This window comes from Salmo salar, chromosome 23, assembly GCF_965601325.2.
Source record: "Salmo salar chromosome 23, fSalSal1, whole genome shotgun sequence".
Classification (NCBI taxonomy): Eukaryota; Metazoa; Chordata; class Actinopteri; order Salmoniformes; family Salmonidae; genus Salmo; species Salmo salar.
In genome coordinates, this window is record NC_138313.1 from 23,046,618 (window position 1) to 23,066,669 (window position 20,052).

The 20,052-nt window shown below is 42.3% G+C and overlaps 1 protein-coding gene and 1 pseudogene across 1 annotated transcript; both read right to left on the minus strand.

The window, feature by feature from the left end:
* Positions 1–395: 395 nt before the first annotated feature.
* On the minus strand, positions 396–10,363 carry LOC106584202 (magnesium-dependent phosphatase 1-like; annotated as a pseudogene).
* A 477-nt stretch (positions 10,364–10,840) lies between these two features.
* tmm27 (Collectrin) lies at positions 10,841–14,191 on the minus strand. Its single transcript, NM_001139840.1, is given in 6 exon segments — positions 10,841–12,254; positions 12,339–12,533; positions 12,773–12,889; positions 13,123–13,208; positions 13,326–13,384; positions 14,052–14,191. Coding segments are annotated over 6 exon segments (663 nt in total). The 5' UTR covers positions 14,125–14,191; the 3' UTR covers positions 10,841–12,121.
* Between the last annotated feature and the right edge of the window lie 5,861 nt (positions 14,192–20,052).

The following is a 20,052-nucleotide window of genomic DNA, read 5'->3' on the forward strand; positions in this document are numbered from 1 at the left end:
CCCGGGGCTTACAAGAAGAACAGAGATGGCAACGAGAAAGAGGAATAAAAGAAAACTGTGAATGAATAGTCTAGGGCCCAATTCGAGAATGGTCCTAACAGTAAATGAAAGAAAGGACGAGTTGAGTATTTACATTAATACCAAACTAATGACAAAGAGATGACAAAATATGAGGGAAATTATTACCATGACTATGTACAGTTGTGTTTTATACAGTATAAAACACATATATTGCATGGCTCTGGCCAATCTGAACCAATCTGGTTATACACATAAAAAGTGTAGTAATGTTGAAAACAGTGAAGTGCTGATATTTAGGTTTGTGGCAGTGCAACACTGCCCACAGAGGTCAAGTCTATGTATTGCATTAATGCATCAACTCTGTCCTCAAGTACTCATTTTGCACCCTGGGAGAACTGTAGAATCTCTTCAACCACTAGTCTCATAGTCACTCCTTTAGGAACCAGAACACACTGCATACCTGAGGGTAAATTCAAGTAAAGTTACTTGTCTTGTTATCTCCTTTGGGAGTGAACGGTTTATGCAACATACTTGTGTGACGACCCTCCCACTCTGTCTGCCAAATTCTTTCTCTTTGCTCTTGTCGGTGGGCGGAGCCGGGAGGGTCGTCAGCGAAATGGGACACACCTGGGCCCAGGTGTGTTCCAGGGATAAATACACCTTTCCCCCATACATTACTCTCTTCATGTAGACACACTGTTATTTTTGGTTGTGGCATTTGGAGGCTTCTTTATGTTCATTTGTTTTGGTGTCTCTCAACAACCCTCATTATCACCATCTGTGCACGCATCCACTCACACTACTGAGTACACATTCCATTATTACTCGGATATAGTTTACTTTATTTCATGAAAATGTTTGTCTCCCTCTTTGTCACGGGCTACAAGCCGGTGTGTAACAAGTGGGGGCTCGTCCGGGTTCATAAGGTTGGATGCTAGACATTTTGGCGTATAGTATTTTGTTGCATTATGATGGTTTAATGCTAATTGGGATGCGCTTTGGTTGATATTCACTGCCTAGTCTTATAAGTGTTCGGTATAGTGCCTTAGAGATGTATCAGTAATTTTGGTTGTCCGAAGATGTCATCAAACAGGCTTGGAAAGTATGTAAGTAGGACTAATACTAGTGTCGTTAGGCTAACTGGTATGAGTATTTTGTTTGGGAGAAAACGTGAAGTCAGTGTTTGATAAACACTGTAGGTGCTTTGTTTGCATCTCGTTACAACTTTCTTTGAGTTGCGCTGTTTGGTAGGCCCAGGGTTGGTTGCCTTTGTTTGTTTGGTAAACTTGCCACTGCGGTGGTTAGTTGGTTGTATGCTGCGTTGGAAAGAGTAACATTAGTTAGTTTCCAGGCCCCTGCCTAGGCTGGAAGCTCTTGCTCTACTCGCTGTTGGAACACCGGTCCGAGGAGGTCAGTTCAATCACCTGTGTACCTCAGTGGCAGATTTGGGTAGGGTAGTGCTATTTGCGACCCGGAGCTATAGCCTGTCTTTTCCCCTGTTAGGCTTAGCGACATGTTCCACTTTGGAATACGTTGGGCACCACAAATCCACACCAAGACTAGGGTTGCGTTATTGTAGGATTTGGAGAAGCTCCTGATATATCTCATCTCTCTCCTGTGGTGCCCAGTTTGATTGGTGCTTCTCTTGTTGTGGTTCGGTCTGGTGTGCTCAGCAGAGGGCCAGAGCAAAATCTTTTATTGCAGTTACTTGTGACTATGGCGTCTAATGTAGACGAGTTCATTCGCGTTCCACCAGAGGAACTGTTAGAATTATGTACTAAAGAACAGCTGTTGAAGGTTACTGAACACTACCAGGTTGAAATTAGTGATATACGTCAAAAAATGATGTTAGGTTGATATTGAAGGCCAATCTGATGGAGATTGGCATACTCGTAGGTATCACTGGGGCAGAATCTGCTGAGGAATCGCCACCTCCCCAGTCATCTCCCCACTTCGCTACATTGGCCGCTCCATCTGTTAGCCCTAGTAGTCTTTTTTTTATCAGCTGTTATAGCTAGAGCATGATCGTGTTAAGCATGGAAAGGAATTGGAACTTAAACAGGATTTGGAGCATGCTGATTGTGTTAAGCATGAAAAGGAATTTAAACAGGATTTGGAGCGTGCTAAAATCAAGCTGTAACAAGAGCGGCTAGAATTGGTTAGAGAAGGAAAGCTCTCAGGGGAGAGTTTGCTTAGGGAAGGTGACCCTGATTTAGCTAGGGGTCTCTCGGTCGTGCCCCGGACACATATTATATTGTTGGAAACTTACAGCTGTTGACAAAATTTAATGAGAAGGACCCTAAAACGTATTTTCGTTGTTTGAGTGTGTTGCTGACACTAGGAGTTGGCCTAATTCTGATCTCACTTTAATGTTGCAGTGTGTATTGACTGGTAAAGCGCAGGAAGCATATTCAGCTCTTGGTGTAGCCGACAGTCTCAGCTATGCTAAGGTTAAAATGGCTGTGCTACAGATTTACGAATTGGTTCCTGAGGCTTACCGCCAATGATTTAGAACTTTAAAAAGGGCTGAAAAACAGACTCATATTGCGAGAGTTATCTTCACAGATTTATCGCTGGTGTTCTGCCTCTGCAGTTACGACTTTCCAGGGGCTGTGTGATCTGATTATGCTAGAGCAATTTAAGGACACAATCCCTGATCGAATAGCCAAGTACATTAGCAAACGAAAAGTGAAGTCTCTGAAGCTGCGGTTTTGGCGGGTTGAGTATGTTTTGACTCACAAAAGTGGCTTTGCAGAACCCAGTAGATGTGGCCAGGGCAATAAATTGCAATGTCCGTACTATGAGACACCTAAGACAGTGCTACAGGGAGACAGGATGGACAGCTGATCATCCTCGCAGTAGCAGACCACGTGTAACAATACCTGCACAGGATCGATACATCTGAACATCAAACCTGTGGGACAGGTACAAACCCACCTTCGCTGGACCAGACAGGACTGGCAAAAAGTGCTCTATACTGACAAGTCTCGGTTTTGTCTCACCAGGGGTGATGGTCGGATTCTCGTTAATCGTCGAAGGAATGAGCGTTACACCGAGGCCTGTACTCTGGAGCGGGATCGATTTGGAGGTGAAGGGTCCGTCATGGTCTGGGGCGGTGTGTCACAGCATCATCGGACTGAGCTTGTTGTCATTGCAGGCAATTTCAACGCTGTGTGTTACAGGGAAGACATCCTCCTCCCTCATGTGGTCCTCTTCCTGCAGGCTCATTCTGACATGACCCTCAAGCATGGCAATGCCATCAGCCATTCTGCTCGTTCTGTGCGTGGTTTCCTGCAAGACAGGAATGTCAGTGTTCTACCTTGGCCAGCGAAGAGCCCAGATCTCAATCCCATTGAGCACGTCTGGGACCTGTTGGATCGGAGGGTGAGAGCTAGGGCCATTCCCCCAAGAAATGTCCGGGAACTTGCAGGTGCCTTGGTGGAAGAGTGGGGTAACATCTCACAGCAAGAACTGGCAAATCTGGTGCAGTCCATGAGGAGGAGATGCACTGCAGTACTTAATGCAGCTGGTGGCCACACCAGACACTAACTGTTACTTTTGATTTTGACCCCCCCTTTGTTCAGGGACACATTGTTCCATTTCTATTAGTCACATGTCTGTGGAACTTGTTCAGTTTATGTCTCAGTTGTTGAATCTTGTTATGTCCATACAAATATTTACACATGTTAAGTTCTGAAAATAAACGCAGTTGACAGTGAGAGGACGTTTCTTTTTTTGCTGAGTTTAGCTGACTTTATTTAATAAAAATATATCTCCACGTTGTCTCCCTTTTTGTTACAGGCTACGAGCCAGTTCGTAACACTTGCTAAGTTGCTATACTCCAAAACAGCTGTCATGACACTCTCATTGTATATTATAATTTTGAGATCATTGATATCTTTTCTCTGTTGTGTATGTATTTTAATGACTTTGGAAGTTAGAGTGGACTTCATAAATTGGTTTGAGTTTATATACTTTATGGAGGTGTAAAGTACCTAGTCGAATGACGTCTTTGATGTTCCTATGTTCAGCATCAAAGAAAGTCATCTCACTGAAACTTGAATCCACTGTCTGCCTGGAGCCTGAACAAATACACAATGACAGTGTGTTCCACTACAAACACACTTTGACGGCCAGTTACCCAAGCATAAACACAAACATGAAAGAATGTCGCCGATCCTAACTTTTTTGTACATAATGTTTCTGCCATCGTTTCCTATGACCCAAAACCGCTTCTGGACAGCTGTCACTAACCTCGATTTGAATGAAGATTTCTTCTTGAGTCAGCGACGCAGGAAATATTGCACACCCCGGACCAGGAACTAAACCTCGAGACTCGGAAAAGGAAAAGGCGGCGTAAGAGAGGCCAGCGTGTGGGCACCCTATCGAAACTATGTTGGCGTATAAATAATCTGCCTCTATCCTCCGTTCTATTGGCGAACGTACAGTACAATCGCTGGAGAACAAATTTGACAAGCTCTGTTTGAGACTATTCTATCAATGGGACCTGAACTGTAATATCCTATGTTTCTCTGATTCGTGGCTGAACAAGGACATGGATAATATACATCTAGCTAGTTTTTCTATGCATCGTCAAGACTGTACGGCAGTGTCGGGTAAGGATAGGGGGGAGGGGTATGTCTTTCAGCTGGTGCTCGATATCTAATAAGGAAGTCTCAAGGTTCTGCTCGCATGAGTTAGATTCCGTCATGATAAGCTGTAGACCATAATATACTGGACAAAAATATAAATGCAAACATTTTAAAGATTTTAGTGAGTTACAGTTCATATAAGGAAATCAGTCAATTGAAGTAAATAAATTAGGCCCTAATCTTTGGATTTCACATGACTGGGAATGCAGATATGCATCTATTGGTCACAGATACCTTAAAAAAAATGTAGGGGCGTGGATCAGAAAACCAGTCAGTATCTGATGTGACCACCCCACATCTCCTTCGCAAAGAGTGGATCAGGCTGCTGATTGTGGGCTGTGGAATGTTGTCCCACTCCTCTTCAATGGCTGTACGAAGTTGTTGGATATCGGTGGAAACTGGAACACGCTGTCATAAACGTTGATCCAGAACATCCCAAACATGCTCAATGGGTGACATGTTTGGTGAGTATCCAGGCCATGGAAGAACTGGGAAATTTTTAGCTTCCAGAAATTGTGTATAGATCCTTGCGACATGGGGCCGTGCATTATCATGCTGAAACATGAGGTGATGGCGGCAGATGACAGGCACGACAATGGGCCTCAGGATCTCATCACGGTATCTCTGTGAATTCAAATTGCCATAGATAAAATGCAATTGTGTTCGTTGTCTGTAGCTTATGCCTACCCATACCATAACCCCACCACCACCATGTGGCACTCCGTTCACAACGTTGACATTAGCAAACCGCTCGCCCACATGACATCATACACGTGGTCTGCCAGTTGGACATACTGCCAAATTCTTTTAAATTATGTTGGAGGCAGCTTATGGTAGAGAAATGAACATTAAATTATCTGGCAACAGCTCTGGTGGACATTCCTGCAGTCAACATGCCAATTGCACGCTCCCTCAACTTGAGACATCTGTGACATTGTGTTGTGTGACAAAACTGCCCATTTTAGTGGTCTTTTATTGTCCCCAGCTCAAAGGTGCACCTGTGTAATGATCATGCTGTTTAATTAGCTTCTTGATATGCCACACATGTCAGGTGGATTATCTTAGCGAAGGAGAAATGCTCACTAACAGGGATGTAAACACATGTGTGCGCAACATTGGAGAAATAAGCTTTTTGTGCAGTATGGACAATTTCTGGGATATTTTATTTTAGCTGAAACATGGGACCAACACTTTACATGTTGCCTTTATATTCTTGTTCAGTGTATTTAACAAGAGAGTTTTCATCTATATTATATATCTATTTATCACCACAAATCGATGCTGGCACTAAGACCGCACTCAACAAACTGTATAGGACATAAGCAAACAATAAAAGGCTCACCCAGAGGAGGGGCTCCTAGTGGCCGGTGATTTTAATGCATGGAAACTGAAATTGTTTTTACCTCATTTCTGCAAGCATGTCACATGTGCAACTAGAGGAGACTAAACTCTAGATCACATTTACTCCACACACACAAACGGTTACAAAGCTCTTTCTCCCTCCATTTGGCAAATCTGACCGTAACTCTATCCTCCCACTACGACCTCCGACGAGCCATCAAACAGGAAAAGCAAAAATACAGGACTAAAAACGAATCCTACTACCCTGGCTCTGATGCTCCTCGGATGTGGCAGGGCTAGCAAACTATTATGGATTACAAAGGGAAACCCAGCTGTGAGCTTACCAGTAACCCGAGCCTACCAGATGAGCTAAATGCCTTGTATGGCAGCTTTGAGGCAAGCATGATATAAGAGCAACAGCCGTTCCGGACAACTATGTGATCACGTTCTCCGTAGCCGATGTGAGTAAGACCTTTTAAACAGGTCAACATTCACAAGAACAGACGGATTACCAGGACGCATACTCAGAGCATGCACTGACCAATGGCAAGTGTCTTCACTGACATTTTTCAACCTCTCTCTGACCCAGTCTGTTATACCTACATGTTTTAAGCAGACCACCATAGTCCCTGTGCCCAAGAACACCAAGGTAATCTGTCTAAATGACTATAGCCCTGTAGCACTCACATCTGTAGCCATGAAACACTTTGAAAGGCTGGCCGTGTCTCACATCAACACCATCATCCCAGATACCCTGGACCCACTCAATTCACACACCACCCCGAACAGATCCACAGATAACACAATTTGTATTGCACTCCACACTGCCCTCTCCCACCTGGACAAGAGGAACACATATGTGAGAATGTTGTTCATTGACTACAGTTCAGCATTCAACACCATAGTACCATCCAAGCTCATCACTAAGCTAAGGACCCTGGGACTGAACATCTCCCTCTGCAACTAGATCCTGGACTAACTGATGGGCCGCCTCCAGGTGATGAGGGTAGGCAACAACATATCAGCCACGCTGACCCTCGCCACCCAAGTCATAGACGGTTCTCTCTGCTACCGCACGGCAAGCAGTACCGATGCACCAAGTCTGGAACCAACAGAACCCTGAACAGCTTCTAACCCCAAGCCATAAGACTGCTAAATAGTTAGCTAAATAGTTAACCAAAATAGCTAACCGGACTATGTGCATTGACCCTTTCTGCACTAACTCTTGACTCATCATATACCCTGCTGCTACTGTTTATTATCTATTCTGTTGCCTTGTCACTTTATTCCTAGTTCTATGTACATATCTACCTCAATTACCATGTACCCCTGCACATCGACCCGGTACTAGTACCCTGTGTCTATATAGCCAAGTTATCATTACTCATTGGGTATTTATTATTACTTTTATTATGACGTGTTATGACTTTTCTCTATTTTCTCTCTCTCTGCATTGTTGGGAAGGGCCCATAAGTAAAGATTTCACTGTCGTGTCTTTGGCTATGCAGGATTAGGTGATATGACATGCTAACCTATAAAATCCTTTCTCTGTAATTAATATTACCTGATTAAGCTAATCATGTAAATGTAATTAACTAGAAAGTCGGGGCACCACGGAAGAACGTTTATAGAGCCGTTATCTTCCGAATAAACTCTTAAAATACTTAGTCATATTTTACATCGATAGCAGTCAATATTAACCCTTATCTTATTTTCAGTCTCATAATGAAAGTTATAAATTCTTGGCTATCTTCACGAACCCTGGCTAGCAAGTTGAATCAGCAATACAAAATTGGGTTTAATTATTTATTTACTAAATACCTAAACTAATCACACAGAATTACAAATACACCGAATACAAATGATGTCATACATGATGGCTGGTTACACAAAGGAAAGGGGGTTGGGCTTGAATGAAAGAGCGGGAAGACTTAGGAACAAAGAAACAGCAGCTATGCTATCGTAAATACATTATCTTATGCATTCTAAATTACCGCCCATTTGGAAAAGGAAAATGCAATAAACATTTACTCTGAGCTGCGCTTCGGTAGATTGGTCGTAGATGCTGGCCGGGTTAGCCAACAGATCTTCCTGTCCTCTGAAGAATGTCTCTGGTGGTAAATTGGATACGTGGTGGTATCTTTGTCTGTCTGTTAGACTGGATCCGTCGTCCGTCCTTTCCTAGCCCCCGTCTACAGCGGCCGCTGCTAACTCAATGGCTAGGAAGTATCACTTCTGTAGTGAATAAGATCAAAGTTCATACCATTCACCACCAAAGCTCACGCCGAGGTTGGCTTAGTTCTGTACTTGACGTGTGTCCTTCTAACGTAGAGGCTGCAGACCTCACGTACTGGAACCATGGTTATCTTTTCGTCAAAGGCTTATATAGTGGAGAGGGGGAAGGATGTGTTTCATCGTTTATAACCCCTGTCTCTTCACAGGGGTGGGCCACTGATCAAGCAGGGCACTTTCCTTATGAAAACCCAATTCTCTCATTTGGAAGCTAAAATTACATTTAATCTCCTAACAAACAATTTCAATATCAAACATTTCAATTGCATAACAATTCCATGTTACTCTGATAACTAGAGGGTGTATACTTTCTCAGGTACAGTTTATGTCGTCCTGTCATCAGTCATAATGTCTCAGATGACAACCGAACTGACATCCATACTCATTACGTTCCCAAGCATATTTCCAACTGGTTTTATTACCAAAATATGGTTCCTTTTCCCCATTTGTTTGATGTTCCCAGACTCTCTATATTTAACACAGGCCATTCAAGTCCTTCAGTAGGGTCAGAAAGAGAGGGGAAGGGAGAAAGGTATTTATGGGGGGGTCATAAACCTTACCCACAGGCCAACGTCATGACATCACTGTTAGTCTACACCTGTTGTTTATGAAGCACGTGCCTAATAAAATGTGATTTGATTTGAAACACACAAACACACACTTCCATTCTACAACTAACAGTATTCGTGTTGAAGACAGAAGAATCGTTCAGGACAGGTGGCAGTGGTCGTATAATCTCAAGTTTAGATACGTACTTTTTGAAGTAAGGGACCTTTGACCATGGATATATTTCCTTGAAGGATATGTATTGGTTGAGATTGAAGAGGGACAACAGCTGATTGGCTCCATCCACCTCCCCTGTGCTGGGGAATAGAAGGAACATTTAAATAATTTACAATGCTGGCATGTTATTTCAAAGAATTACCAATCTAGAGGCTAATAACAGAAATTGCCATTGTCTAAACAAGTTTTACATAGATATTTAATCAGATTATAAAATAAAATAGCATGCAGTTGATCCCTGTGTGAACTAACCGTGATGCCACTCCAATCTGGATCCCCTGGTCATGTAGAGAAGTGAGTATGTCCATTGTTTCTTGGTACAGTTAGATTTTCTCTCCTCTTGCATCCAACACCACTCCCCTGTAGGGAAAGACGTGATATTATTAGAAATCTGAAAAGACATGGCTGAAATGTAATTTGTGTAAGAATTGGAGAGGATTTAGAGAAGAACAAAGCCTAAAGCCATCACTAGCTTGCAACTCATCAATCAATTTCAAGATTTTTGATCAGGAAACTCCCACATTGCCTTTGAAGTGGTGGGTCCACATGGGTATCTACCCAGAAGGGCCAAAGAGTTTAATCTGAGATAGGGAGAAAACAAAAACAAAGCAGATGAGATGGAGGATGACAGGTACAGAAACAGACCAAAACACATGACAGTTAGCTAGACACTACTTTAGCTGTGACAGTCTTCTTTTTCTGCTCTGGTTTTAGCTAGGTATGATATTTGTCAGTGTTCTTTCTCTTTAACTTTATTGAACATAGCTAGTTAGCTACGTGGCTATCTAATGGTCCCGTGTGGCTCAGTTGGTAGAGCATGGTGTTTGCAATGCCAGGGTTGTGGGTTCAATTCCCACGGGGGAACAGTACGGAGAAAAAATGTATGAAATGTATGCATTCACTACTGTAAGTCGCTCTGGATAAGAGCGTCTGCTAAATGACTAAAATGTAATGTTAGATATATATCTAGTTAGCTAGCTTTTCAATTTACCCAGGTCAAAAACAACAAACTTTTAGACATAGCTAGCTATTTCCTGAGTTAAGAAATTACATTTTCAACTATATATTAGTGAAATGCTAATAACAATCCTCAAATGTATTGAATCATCAAAATTGTAGGACTAGCTAGCTTATACTGTCAATTTCCAGTGTGGTTGTTGTGGTGTTCTCAAATCAATGAATCACAGAAGCTTTCCCTTTGTAACATGTTGTCCTTTCTAGAGAGGGATCAAAGGCACTTGAGCAGCACACTTGAGTTTGTAGGCCAGCTGCATTAGAGTTGCTGATGCTACATTTGATCAAAATAAATAAAAGGACCTTGTGTGTTCCACTACCAGAGCTGGAACTGGTAGAAGACCTACCCATCAGAGATATTTAAGGAAGATAAGAGCCACCCATTTAGCCATTTAATTATTACTGAGGAACTGGTTTAGAACAGCGTGTAAAATTCAAATCGTCTTACATTTGACACCGCATCTACCACATATGCATGTGTAATTGTGTGTCCATGACAAGGTAAAAATCTGTCGTTCTGCCGCTGAGCAAGGCAGTTAACCCACTGTTCCCCGGAGACCGAAGACGTGGATGTCGATTTATGGCAGCCCCCCCCACCTCTCTGATTCAGAGGGGTTGAGTTAAATGCAGAAGACACATTTCAGTTGAAGGCATTCAGTTGTACAACTTACTAGGTATCCCCCTTTCCCTTTAATCATTCTCCATGTGCTGTGGCTGAATAAAGAGGTAGTCCTTAATGACGTTTAACCTGTTTTAATCTCAACAGACTAGAGAGGTTGGAATAGAGATTCCACAATAGCCAAGGAAGAGACGTATCTAAATTACAGTTTGTTTGTTTGTATTTCCTCAGATTCACACAATAGATTTTCATAACAAACAATATAAAATCAAAATGGGTGCTCTTTAAAACAGTGACTGGAAATGTACATATTCGACATTTAAACCCATCTGTTCTGGTGTTCTTCTTCATTTGATCACATTGTGCAAAACAAAGCAGTAAAACACTTGAATAGGTGGTTAACACTTAACTAGATGCTGGAGCTACCGAGGACATTACATCAATCATTTATTAGTTACATGCAAATCAATTATCATGGTGGTTCGCCTCCCTCTCAGATATATTTGTGCCTCTCTGTTGCTACATTTTCATTATTTTCAGATTTGTGATTGAGAAGAAGTACTCATGATTTCTAAATGAACAAGACCACTGTTTATTAAGGGATTCTATTATTTGACCATTTGAAATATACATTAAAATTGTTGACCAGATGCCACCTACTCGGTTTGCAGAAATGCTTAACTAAAGCCATGGATAAAACAGAACTGAAAGGTGTTGTGTTCGCTATAGCCTATCTCAAAAGCAGTTTTTACTTACAGTGAGCTCCAAAGGTATTGGCACAGTGACACATTTGTGGTTGTTTTGGTTCTGTACTCCAGCACTTTGGATTTGAAATGATACAATGACTATGAGGTTAAAGTGCAGTCAGCTTTAATTTGTGGGTATTTCCATCACTTTTGGGTGATCCATTTAGAAATTACAGCACTTTTTGTACATAGTCGCCCCCATTTTAGGGGACCAAAAGTATTGGGACAAATTCACTTATACGTATGTGTATTATTAAAAGTAGTCCAAAGTTAAGTTTTTGGTCCCATATTCCTAGCATGCAATGATTAGATCAAGCTTGTGACTTTACAAACTTGTTGAATGCATTTTCTGTTTGTTTTGGTTGTCTTTCAGATTATTTTGTGCCCAATAGAAATGGTAGCATCCACATTAATGTAGAAGTGTTTAAAAACATATTCTATTCATATTTACAATAAAAGTGACTCCAAAATGACACAATACATTATTTACCATTTATTTCTATTGGACACAAAATCGTTTTAAACACAACCAAAATAAACAGCAAATGCAGTTTTAAACTGTAGACACAGTGCATAAAAGTCTATTTGTAATCGTTTTTAATGTCTCTTGGCCCATCCTGTGCTTGCTTGGTAGCATTTTACAGGGGAAGCCTTTACAGCGTTGTGAAGCGATTGTCATCTGTGAATCCTTTGTTGTAGATGCCGTCCAGGACGTTGCCATTGTCCACTCCTTTCATCTGCCTGTCCTCTTCATCCTGTCCATCCTCCATCATCCCTTTATCTTTCCTAGGTTAGAATGAGCCATAGTTCAATAACAAAACACAGCATTATCAACAGAGAGACAGAAGTATTGTCAAAGGGTGGACTCACCGTCTCTTTTGAAGCAGAGAGGATACGAGCAGGACGATGATTCCTGCACACACAGCCCCTATGACCACTCCAAACACGATGAGCCAGGGAGGGGTGTCAGGGTTGACTGGCCCTGCCAGTGTGGGGGGGATGCCCAGAAACTCCAGGGTCCTATCTGTCAGGAGGAAGGCGTTGTTGATGCGATGCCTTGACATGCTGTTGGACATAGAATGGGTTACTTTAGGTCCAATTGGTAAATCTCACCTTTTACTGGTCTCTGAATCTGTGTAAATACCACTTGCCTTGTGGTTCAGATTGTAAGCATAATATCTATTTTCTGTTTTATCCATCAGATACTCAGGTGGCTGTTTACGTTCACCTTTCTACTTCAGAGTTCAGTTCATCTACAGGTGTATACCAGGATATTTTCCTTTCAAAGTAGACCAAGAAATTACCTCACAGCTTTCTCCACATCTGCCTTAGGAATAAGCATGGTGGAGTTGTCTGGTGATGTCACCACAAACCAGAAGGACACCCTCAGAGTCTGATTACACACGATAATGTTGTCGACACTGGAAAAGTCCCACAAACATCATAATGCCATAAATGCCATGTTGTCAGCATTACACCAACACACCAGGAATACATTTTTATTGACTTGAACAGAAGTCATAAAATATGCACACAGGAACGCTGGAAATTAATCTTTGCCGGAAGTGAAAAAACATTATGCTGTACTACACTGTGCTTTTATTTCAGTTTAAATATATGGCACAAGTTTTTAGGGAACTGTAGATTTTCTTACTTGTAAGTTTCTGTTTTGTAGTACCTCCTCATAGTAAAGGCCATAGTTGCTCGGAAAAGGAACATTTCATTCTCATTCCATTCATACTGCAGACAAAAAAAGGACATTTCATCACCCAGCACAATGTAGTTCTAAATGTTGTATTTAAAACTTTTCATATAGGACCCATGATGTGAGAGAACACTTGTAAGCATGGTACGTACAGCCTGATTTCCCAAAGCAGTTTTGATGCTGATTCGCACTCTGTAGCCATTTGATGCATCTACAGACAGAATAAGACTTATCTTGATGAGTGATTCTCACCCCCGTCTTAAACACATTTGAATAATCTTTGGATTCACCATGAAACACTGAGCGTACAAGAACACACTTTCTTTTAGAGGACACAAACATGTGAGCTTGAATCACATGGGTCGATAGATACAAATAGTCAAACAAAAAAAAGAAACAGTACAATGAAACAAACAGTAAATAGGACATCCCTCACAAAATGTTCTTCAAACCGTCCTGATAAAGAACTATCTGTACAACCATACAGTATTTACCGTGTGTCCACTCAAACATTCACTGTTGAACTAGAAACCTCTATGTAGTACATGACAATGCATAAACAACAGAACAACATCAAAGACCATTTGAATCATGAAAATACTCATTATAACCATACTCATTCACGTGAACTTCTTCCTCGAGAAAACTCTGATCAGCTGACAAGTATTGCACAGTCTCTCTCTCCCTACGTTAAACTATAGATATTTGGCGAACTAGCTAAAAGAAACATTCAGGGACACAATAAGAAGTTGTAAACAAAACGTTTTGTAACACTAATATAAACTAAAGAATGACAACCAACCAAACACAAAACCAATAAAACAGGTAGAAATTGTGAGGACATAAGCGTCTTCTTTAGATCAATCTGAGTAACTTACTAGGCTGGCAGAGGGTTTGTGCTAGGGCTGGTGCCCCCGCCAGGTAGAGCAGAACCAGGATCCTCACCAACATCCTCTATGGATAAGAACACAACTAAGACAGAATCTCCTGTGCTGCTGGCTCAGTCAAAGTCCCAGTGGTCAGACATTAATGAGAAGAACAAAGTCAACGATGGAACTGGAATCAAACAGGAGGTGGCCACTATGGTTTAATGGTTAAACGATGACACAGCTGCAAGCTACAACTCTCCCTGCCCAACTTTAAATAAAAGGTGATCAGCCCTATAATAGTCATCCCCAGCAGTACAGTTAGCTTGCCCAGAGAGAAGAATAATACAGCAGCAGTAATGTCTGGGCAGCTGTGTGGGCAGCAGTGAAAGCACTAGCTACTGTTTGTCCAAGCCTCGGAGAAGTGGAAGAGGTTTGATAGAGTGAGAGGGAGGCAGATGTCATGAATATAAACAAACAGACCCAGTCTGCTTCTGTTTACCCAGTGGGCCTGCTGTACAGCATATACACCACCTTTCTGTTTGCCTTGCTTGGAGCTTTTCAGTTCCAGTAGCAACCCCTTCCTATCATTTCCTTCTATTTTTTTTATTTGTGTCCATGTTGGGGTGTAAGGGGTATTTGGCCAGACACAGGAATATATTTGACATTAATTAATGAAACAATATATCCTAGCTAACAAACCACAAGTAGGACGTTTGTAGAAACTATGAACATATTTGTACTACCTTTTCTAACCAGGGGAGCTAACACCTTCAGACTTACTCTCCACCACAGGTCACAGAGAGGTCAAGAAAGATAGCGCCTCTCTTCTGGGTGTTAATAGTTAATAACTTTCATAGTGTCAGTGTATGTCCCAAATTGCATTCTATTCCCTACATAGTGCACTACTTTTGATCAGAGCCCTATAGGGCATAGGGTACCATTTGGGAAACACCCTCAGTATCTGTCTTAGGAATTCTTCTACAGTGCCATGAAAGTAAACCTAGTGTAATATGACACTTTTACGATTCAGGCAATGTGCCATGATTAACCATTCACACTTCCCTGGATACATTACCTATAAATGTAGTCCATTTTTCACCAGTGAAGGTTTTTGTCAACACCATTTTTAGTTCAATAATTGATTGTTCATGAGAAACATGGGTTTACACATTACACTTGCTCTGCCTGTTGAGGATCTACTGATTGCCGGCTACAAACAACAAATTAGCTTCAAACTGGAGTACTGCAGGGGGCCTGCAATTTCTTGATTTTGTTTAATATTTTGTGGGATTTTTTGGTGAAAAATAATTATTTTATGAACATCGCTAGCTGCAACAGAATATTATTGTGGATACCGTTTTTATGTCTCTGCGTCCAGTATGAAGGATGTTATAGATAGTTTCATGAGCCAGTGCTAACTAGCGTCTACAGAAGTCTAAACTGTCACATCCTGGCCAGTATAAGGGTTAATTGTTATTGTAGTTTGGTCAGGACGTGGCAGAGGGTATTTGTTTTATGTGGTTCGGGGTGGTGTTTTGGTAGAAGGGCGTTTGATTTATTATTTCCGGGTTTTTGGTTTATGGTCTGTGTTTATGTAGTTCTATGTGTAGTCTGGTTAATGTATTTCTATGTTAGGTTGATTGGGGTTTGGGACTCTCAATTGGAGGCAGGTGCTTCCTCGTTGCCTCTGATTGAGAGTCCTATATATGGGTAATTGTTTGGTGTAGGTTTTTGTGGGAGATTGTTTCTTGTCTAGCGTGTGTGACAGGTTAAAGGAAATACTCATAGCCTGTTATACATTAAAAAGTATTAGTAAGTTCATAGTATGTGAGGATCTTAAAACATCTAAGGTTAAAAAGATCATGCATTCTGTATTAGTTGATAGAGATTGATAACATTCATAATTGTGTTAAAGTTAAAATCCATCAAGCGTACAAAAGGTAAGAATTGTAAAAGGAATGTGTAAACGTTATATTGATTACTTTATTTTGTGGTGCCTAACTGAAGGGGAAAAGTGTTCATCTGTGATCTACTAAATGCTCTTTAATCTATGAGCCTGAGATCGATTGCTCTGGTCTCCCCCCAAGTTCGCGGGGAAATCGCGGTCTTTTCCTCATTACAGTAAAAGTTCTCACTGAGGAAACAATACCGTATCACTCTCGTGATTATTTCTCCCCTTTTTCAGGTACGTTATTGATGAAAACCGAGTCATTTAAATGTAATAATTCGCTAACATGTCAAGAGTGTTTAAGGTGTGTCTTAGTAACATCTTGAGGAAGTTAGAGTTAAGTTTGCAGAGTAATATGAGCCCTGCTCGGTTGCAGCTAAAGCTAGCTTCGTACTGAGAGTAGCTGCCATTTTATGTCGATCGTGAATGAACATGTGCGTTGCTAATAAGATATTTTGCGGTGTTATTTGTGTAAGGGTTTTTCAAACACTTTATTGACTGTTGATAAATTAAGTTATGGTTTACTGAGTTAAAACGTTGTGCTTGACAGTTATATTGAAATGAGTGTATGTTTCAGTGAATTACAGTGTATACTGTTGTGACTTGAATAAGCCTTGTACCCTACAACACTAGCTCTTTCCTGTAGATCGGGTGCTTTTGTAAAATGTGTTACTTTGGTAAAATGATTACAGTAAAAGTTCTCACTGAGGAAATAATACCGTATCACTCTCGTGATTATTTCTCCCCTTTTTCAGGGGCGTAACATTTTTGGAGGCTCCGCTGAGATTGCTGCTCAGATGTCCAGTTTCCACATCCTGGTCGCTGAATTCCGAGCCAGCTAAATCTCCACTTAACAACTCAGGCAGGCTGCAGTGAGGAAAGTGTTGCTGTTCGAGGGGAGCTGGAAGTTGGTGGTTAAGTACGTGTCAGCTGAGGCCATTGATCGACCATCAGAGACAGTAAGGACCATCTAATTCAGAGTCAACTCCTGCACAGTAAAAGTTCCTCCTGTTCTGTCAACATGACGACCGCCTTGGAAGAACTACAGGAAGAGCTAGTAGGAGAATTGCACACCCTGACTAAAGACAAGTTACTAGAGATATGTGATTTCCTTGACATCTCAGGCGAACCGAGAAGAGATGTTCAAGACAAATCCCGCATATCATTGATGACTCACATTATGAGGTTCCTTGAAAGAGAGGAAGCTGCAGAGTTAGAAGATGGCGGCATGTCGGAATTGTTGCTACTTAAAGACAAAATGACAGAGATGATCAGTGGCATAGATAACAAAACAGGGCAAACTGACCATGATATTGAAACAGCCGGAACACATCACAGAATAGAGGAACTGAGAACTGCAACCCCACAACAAGGGGTGGGAACTGAGCAGATTACTGCAGCCAAAGCCAGTGATTCTCTGCGTCAGCCCCAACCCCATGCTAATCTCCAGGTGAGCGTGCCGCTCTCACCCAGTGCACAGCCCAGCTCATACTGGCGCAAAGAGTTTAACATTTCTGGTCAGATAGGTGAACCGGGCCAGAAAGATAAACTGATTTTTTTTCCAGCCTTGCCCATCAGATCGAGAATGGACTTAACAGAGGCTATCCTGAGGTAGAAATAGTAGACGCAGTAGTCAGGGCTATTTCTCCAGGCTCACAGCTACGCAGCTACTTGGAGGGTAAACCCCAGCTAACTCTTCCCACACTTAGATGTATCCTGCGTTCCCACTTCCAAGAGAAGAGTGCAACAGAGCTTTACAAACAGCTAGCTTCAGAAGCACAGCATAGCAAGGAGACCCCTCAAAGCTTCCTGATGCGCGTCTTAGATTTGAGGCAGAAAGTACTGTTTGCATCCCAGGAGTCAGAATCAGGGCTTAAGTATGACCCTGCTCTAGTCCAGCGCATGTGTTTACACACAGTCCTTACAGGTCTCCAGAGTGACAGTATCAGGATAGACATGCAGCCTCTCCTGCTAGATAGCGAAACATCAGATGAGGTTTTGCTAGAGAAGCTTAACATTGCTTGTGCTAATGAGATAGAAAGACGAAACAAAAGGCGGTTTAATTCCCCACAGCCTGCTACAACGGTAAGTGTAGTCCAGTTAGAAGATACGCCATCTGCAAAGTGCCCTGTGAAGGAAGCCAAAGCTAAGATACCCGCAGAACTGTTAACAGAGTTAGCTGAACTTAAGACAGGTGTAGCTTCTCTAAAAGGTCTCAGTGCAGAGATTGCTCAGATTAAGGAGACATTACAGCAGCCTATGTTTCAGTCACCGCCTTGTGTCTATGCCCCACCTCCAGTTAGGAGGCCAGATAGGGACCCCCAGCCACCTGTCTCCCAGCAGCACTATTACAGCAACTACAGTCAGCCCCAAGCACCTGACCCTGCGCAGCATCAATATGCACCTAACCTGTATACCAACCGTTCTGCTCAAGCTCCAAGGAGGTGTTTTGTCTGCCAGCAGGCCAGAACAGATGCACGCTGCACACACTGCTTCCGATGTGGGAGTGGAGAACATTTTCAAGCTGGATGTAAAATCCGGGGAGTCAGACCATCAAGAGAGGCCCCTTTAAACGGGGAAGGGTTACCGCTGAGGGACAAGTGTTAACCGTAGCTACCAAAAAGTCCCAGAAATGTGCAAATTGTGCCAGAGAAGATTCATTTGAGAACCTGAAACAATGTTCATCATGTAAAGAGACACTGTACTGTTCCAAAGTATGTCAAAACCAACATTGGACTAAACATAGGGAAAAATGCACTCACCTGAAAATTGACTCTACCAGGGAAAGGTTTTCCTGCACAGAGGAAAATGCCCACTCTTTACCATCCCTAGCTCAAGGTTGCCACCCCCGTAAGGTCACCTCGCTAGTCGGCAGACAGTGCCTTATTGAGTGTCACCTGAATCGCCACCACCTCCAAGCTCTATGGGACACAGGCTCTCAGGTATCGGTCATTGATGAATGATGGAAAGAGGAATCTCTCCCAAACGCAAGGCTGAGAGATGTTTCAGAAATCCTGGACTCACCTGATGGTCTAATGTTGACTGCAGCAAATGGGACTGAAATGCCGTACCTGGGATGGATTGGAACAACTTTTCGGCTAGCCTCTGAAGCTGACCAAACAAAGGAACTGATCATCCCAGTGCTAGTAATGAAAGGCTGTCACCTATCTCATCCCATCATAGGTTTCAATGTTATCGAGCACATCCTGACAATGACCGACAAGACTAAACAATACAGTACAGTAAAAACAGCTTTCCCAAGCCTCAAAAGAAACAAGGTGAGAGCTTTTATACAGGCTGTTAGCGCAGAACAGACAGATGAATATGCAGTGAAAACCAAGAAAGAGAAGGTTGCTGTACCAAAACACAGTAGCATTCAGATTGAGTGCCGTGTAGCTTCCCAGCCTTTCAAAGAGGACATGACAATGCTTTTCCAGCCAGACCTGAACCCGCAGTGGCCAGACGACCTTCAGTTCTTTGACACACTAGTCAGAGTCAGGAAAGGTGTTTTTCCAGTTATCATGCTTGATGTCTCTAACCCCACTGACCACGACATTGCCCTGCTAGGACGCACAATAATCGGTACAGTACAAACCATTATGACTGTGTTACCTGCCCAGGTCTTTGAAAAAACTGTCACCCCAGCCACAGTGAATCACACCAACGTTCGAACCCCATGTACTGCTACTGAACAGTGGGATCCACCAGTAGGTTTAAATCACCTAACCGAAGAGCAGAGAGAAGTTGTTAGGCAAATGCTTAGAGAAGAGTGTCACTCCTTCTCCAGATCAGACAATGACATTGGCTGCATTGAACGATTGAAAATGACTATTTCGCTAAAGGACTCTGAACCAGTCAAGCGCACATACATGTCAGTGCCCAGGCCACTGTATCAGGAGATGAAGGGTTACCTTTATGACCTCATAGCCCAGGGCTGGGTTAGGAAGTCAAACTCTTCATATTCTTCACCTGTCGTGTGCGTTCGGAAGAAGGATGGGACCCTCCGGTTGTGTATAGATTACAGAGACCTGAACAGAAAGACACATCCCGACCGCCAGCCAG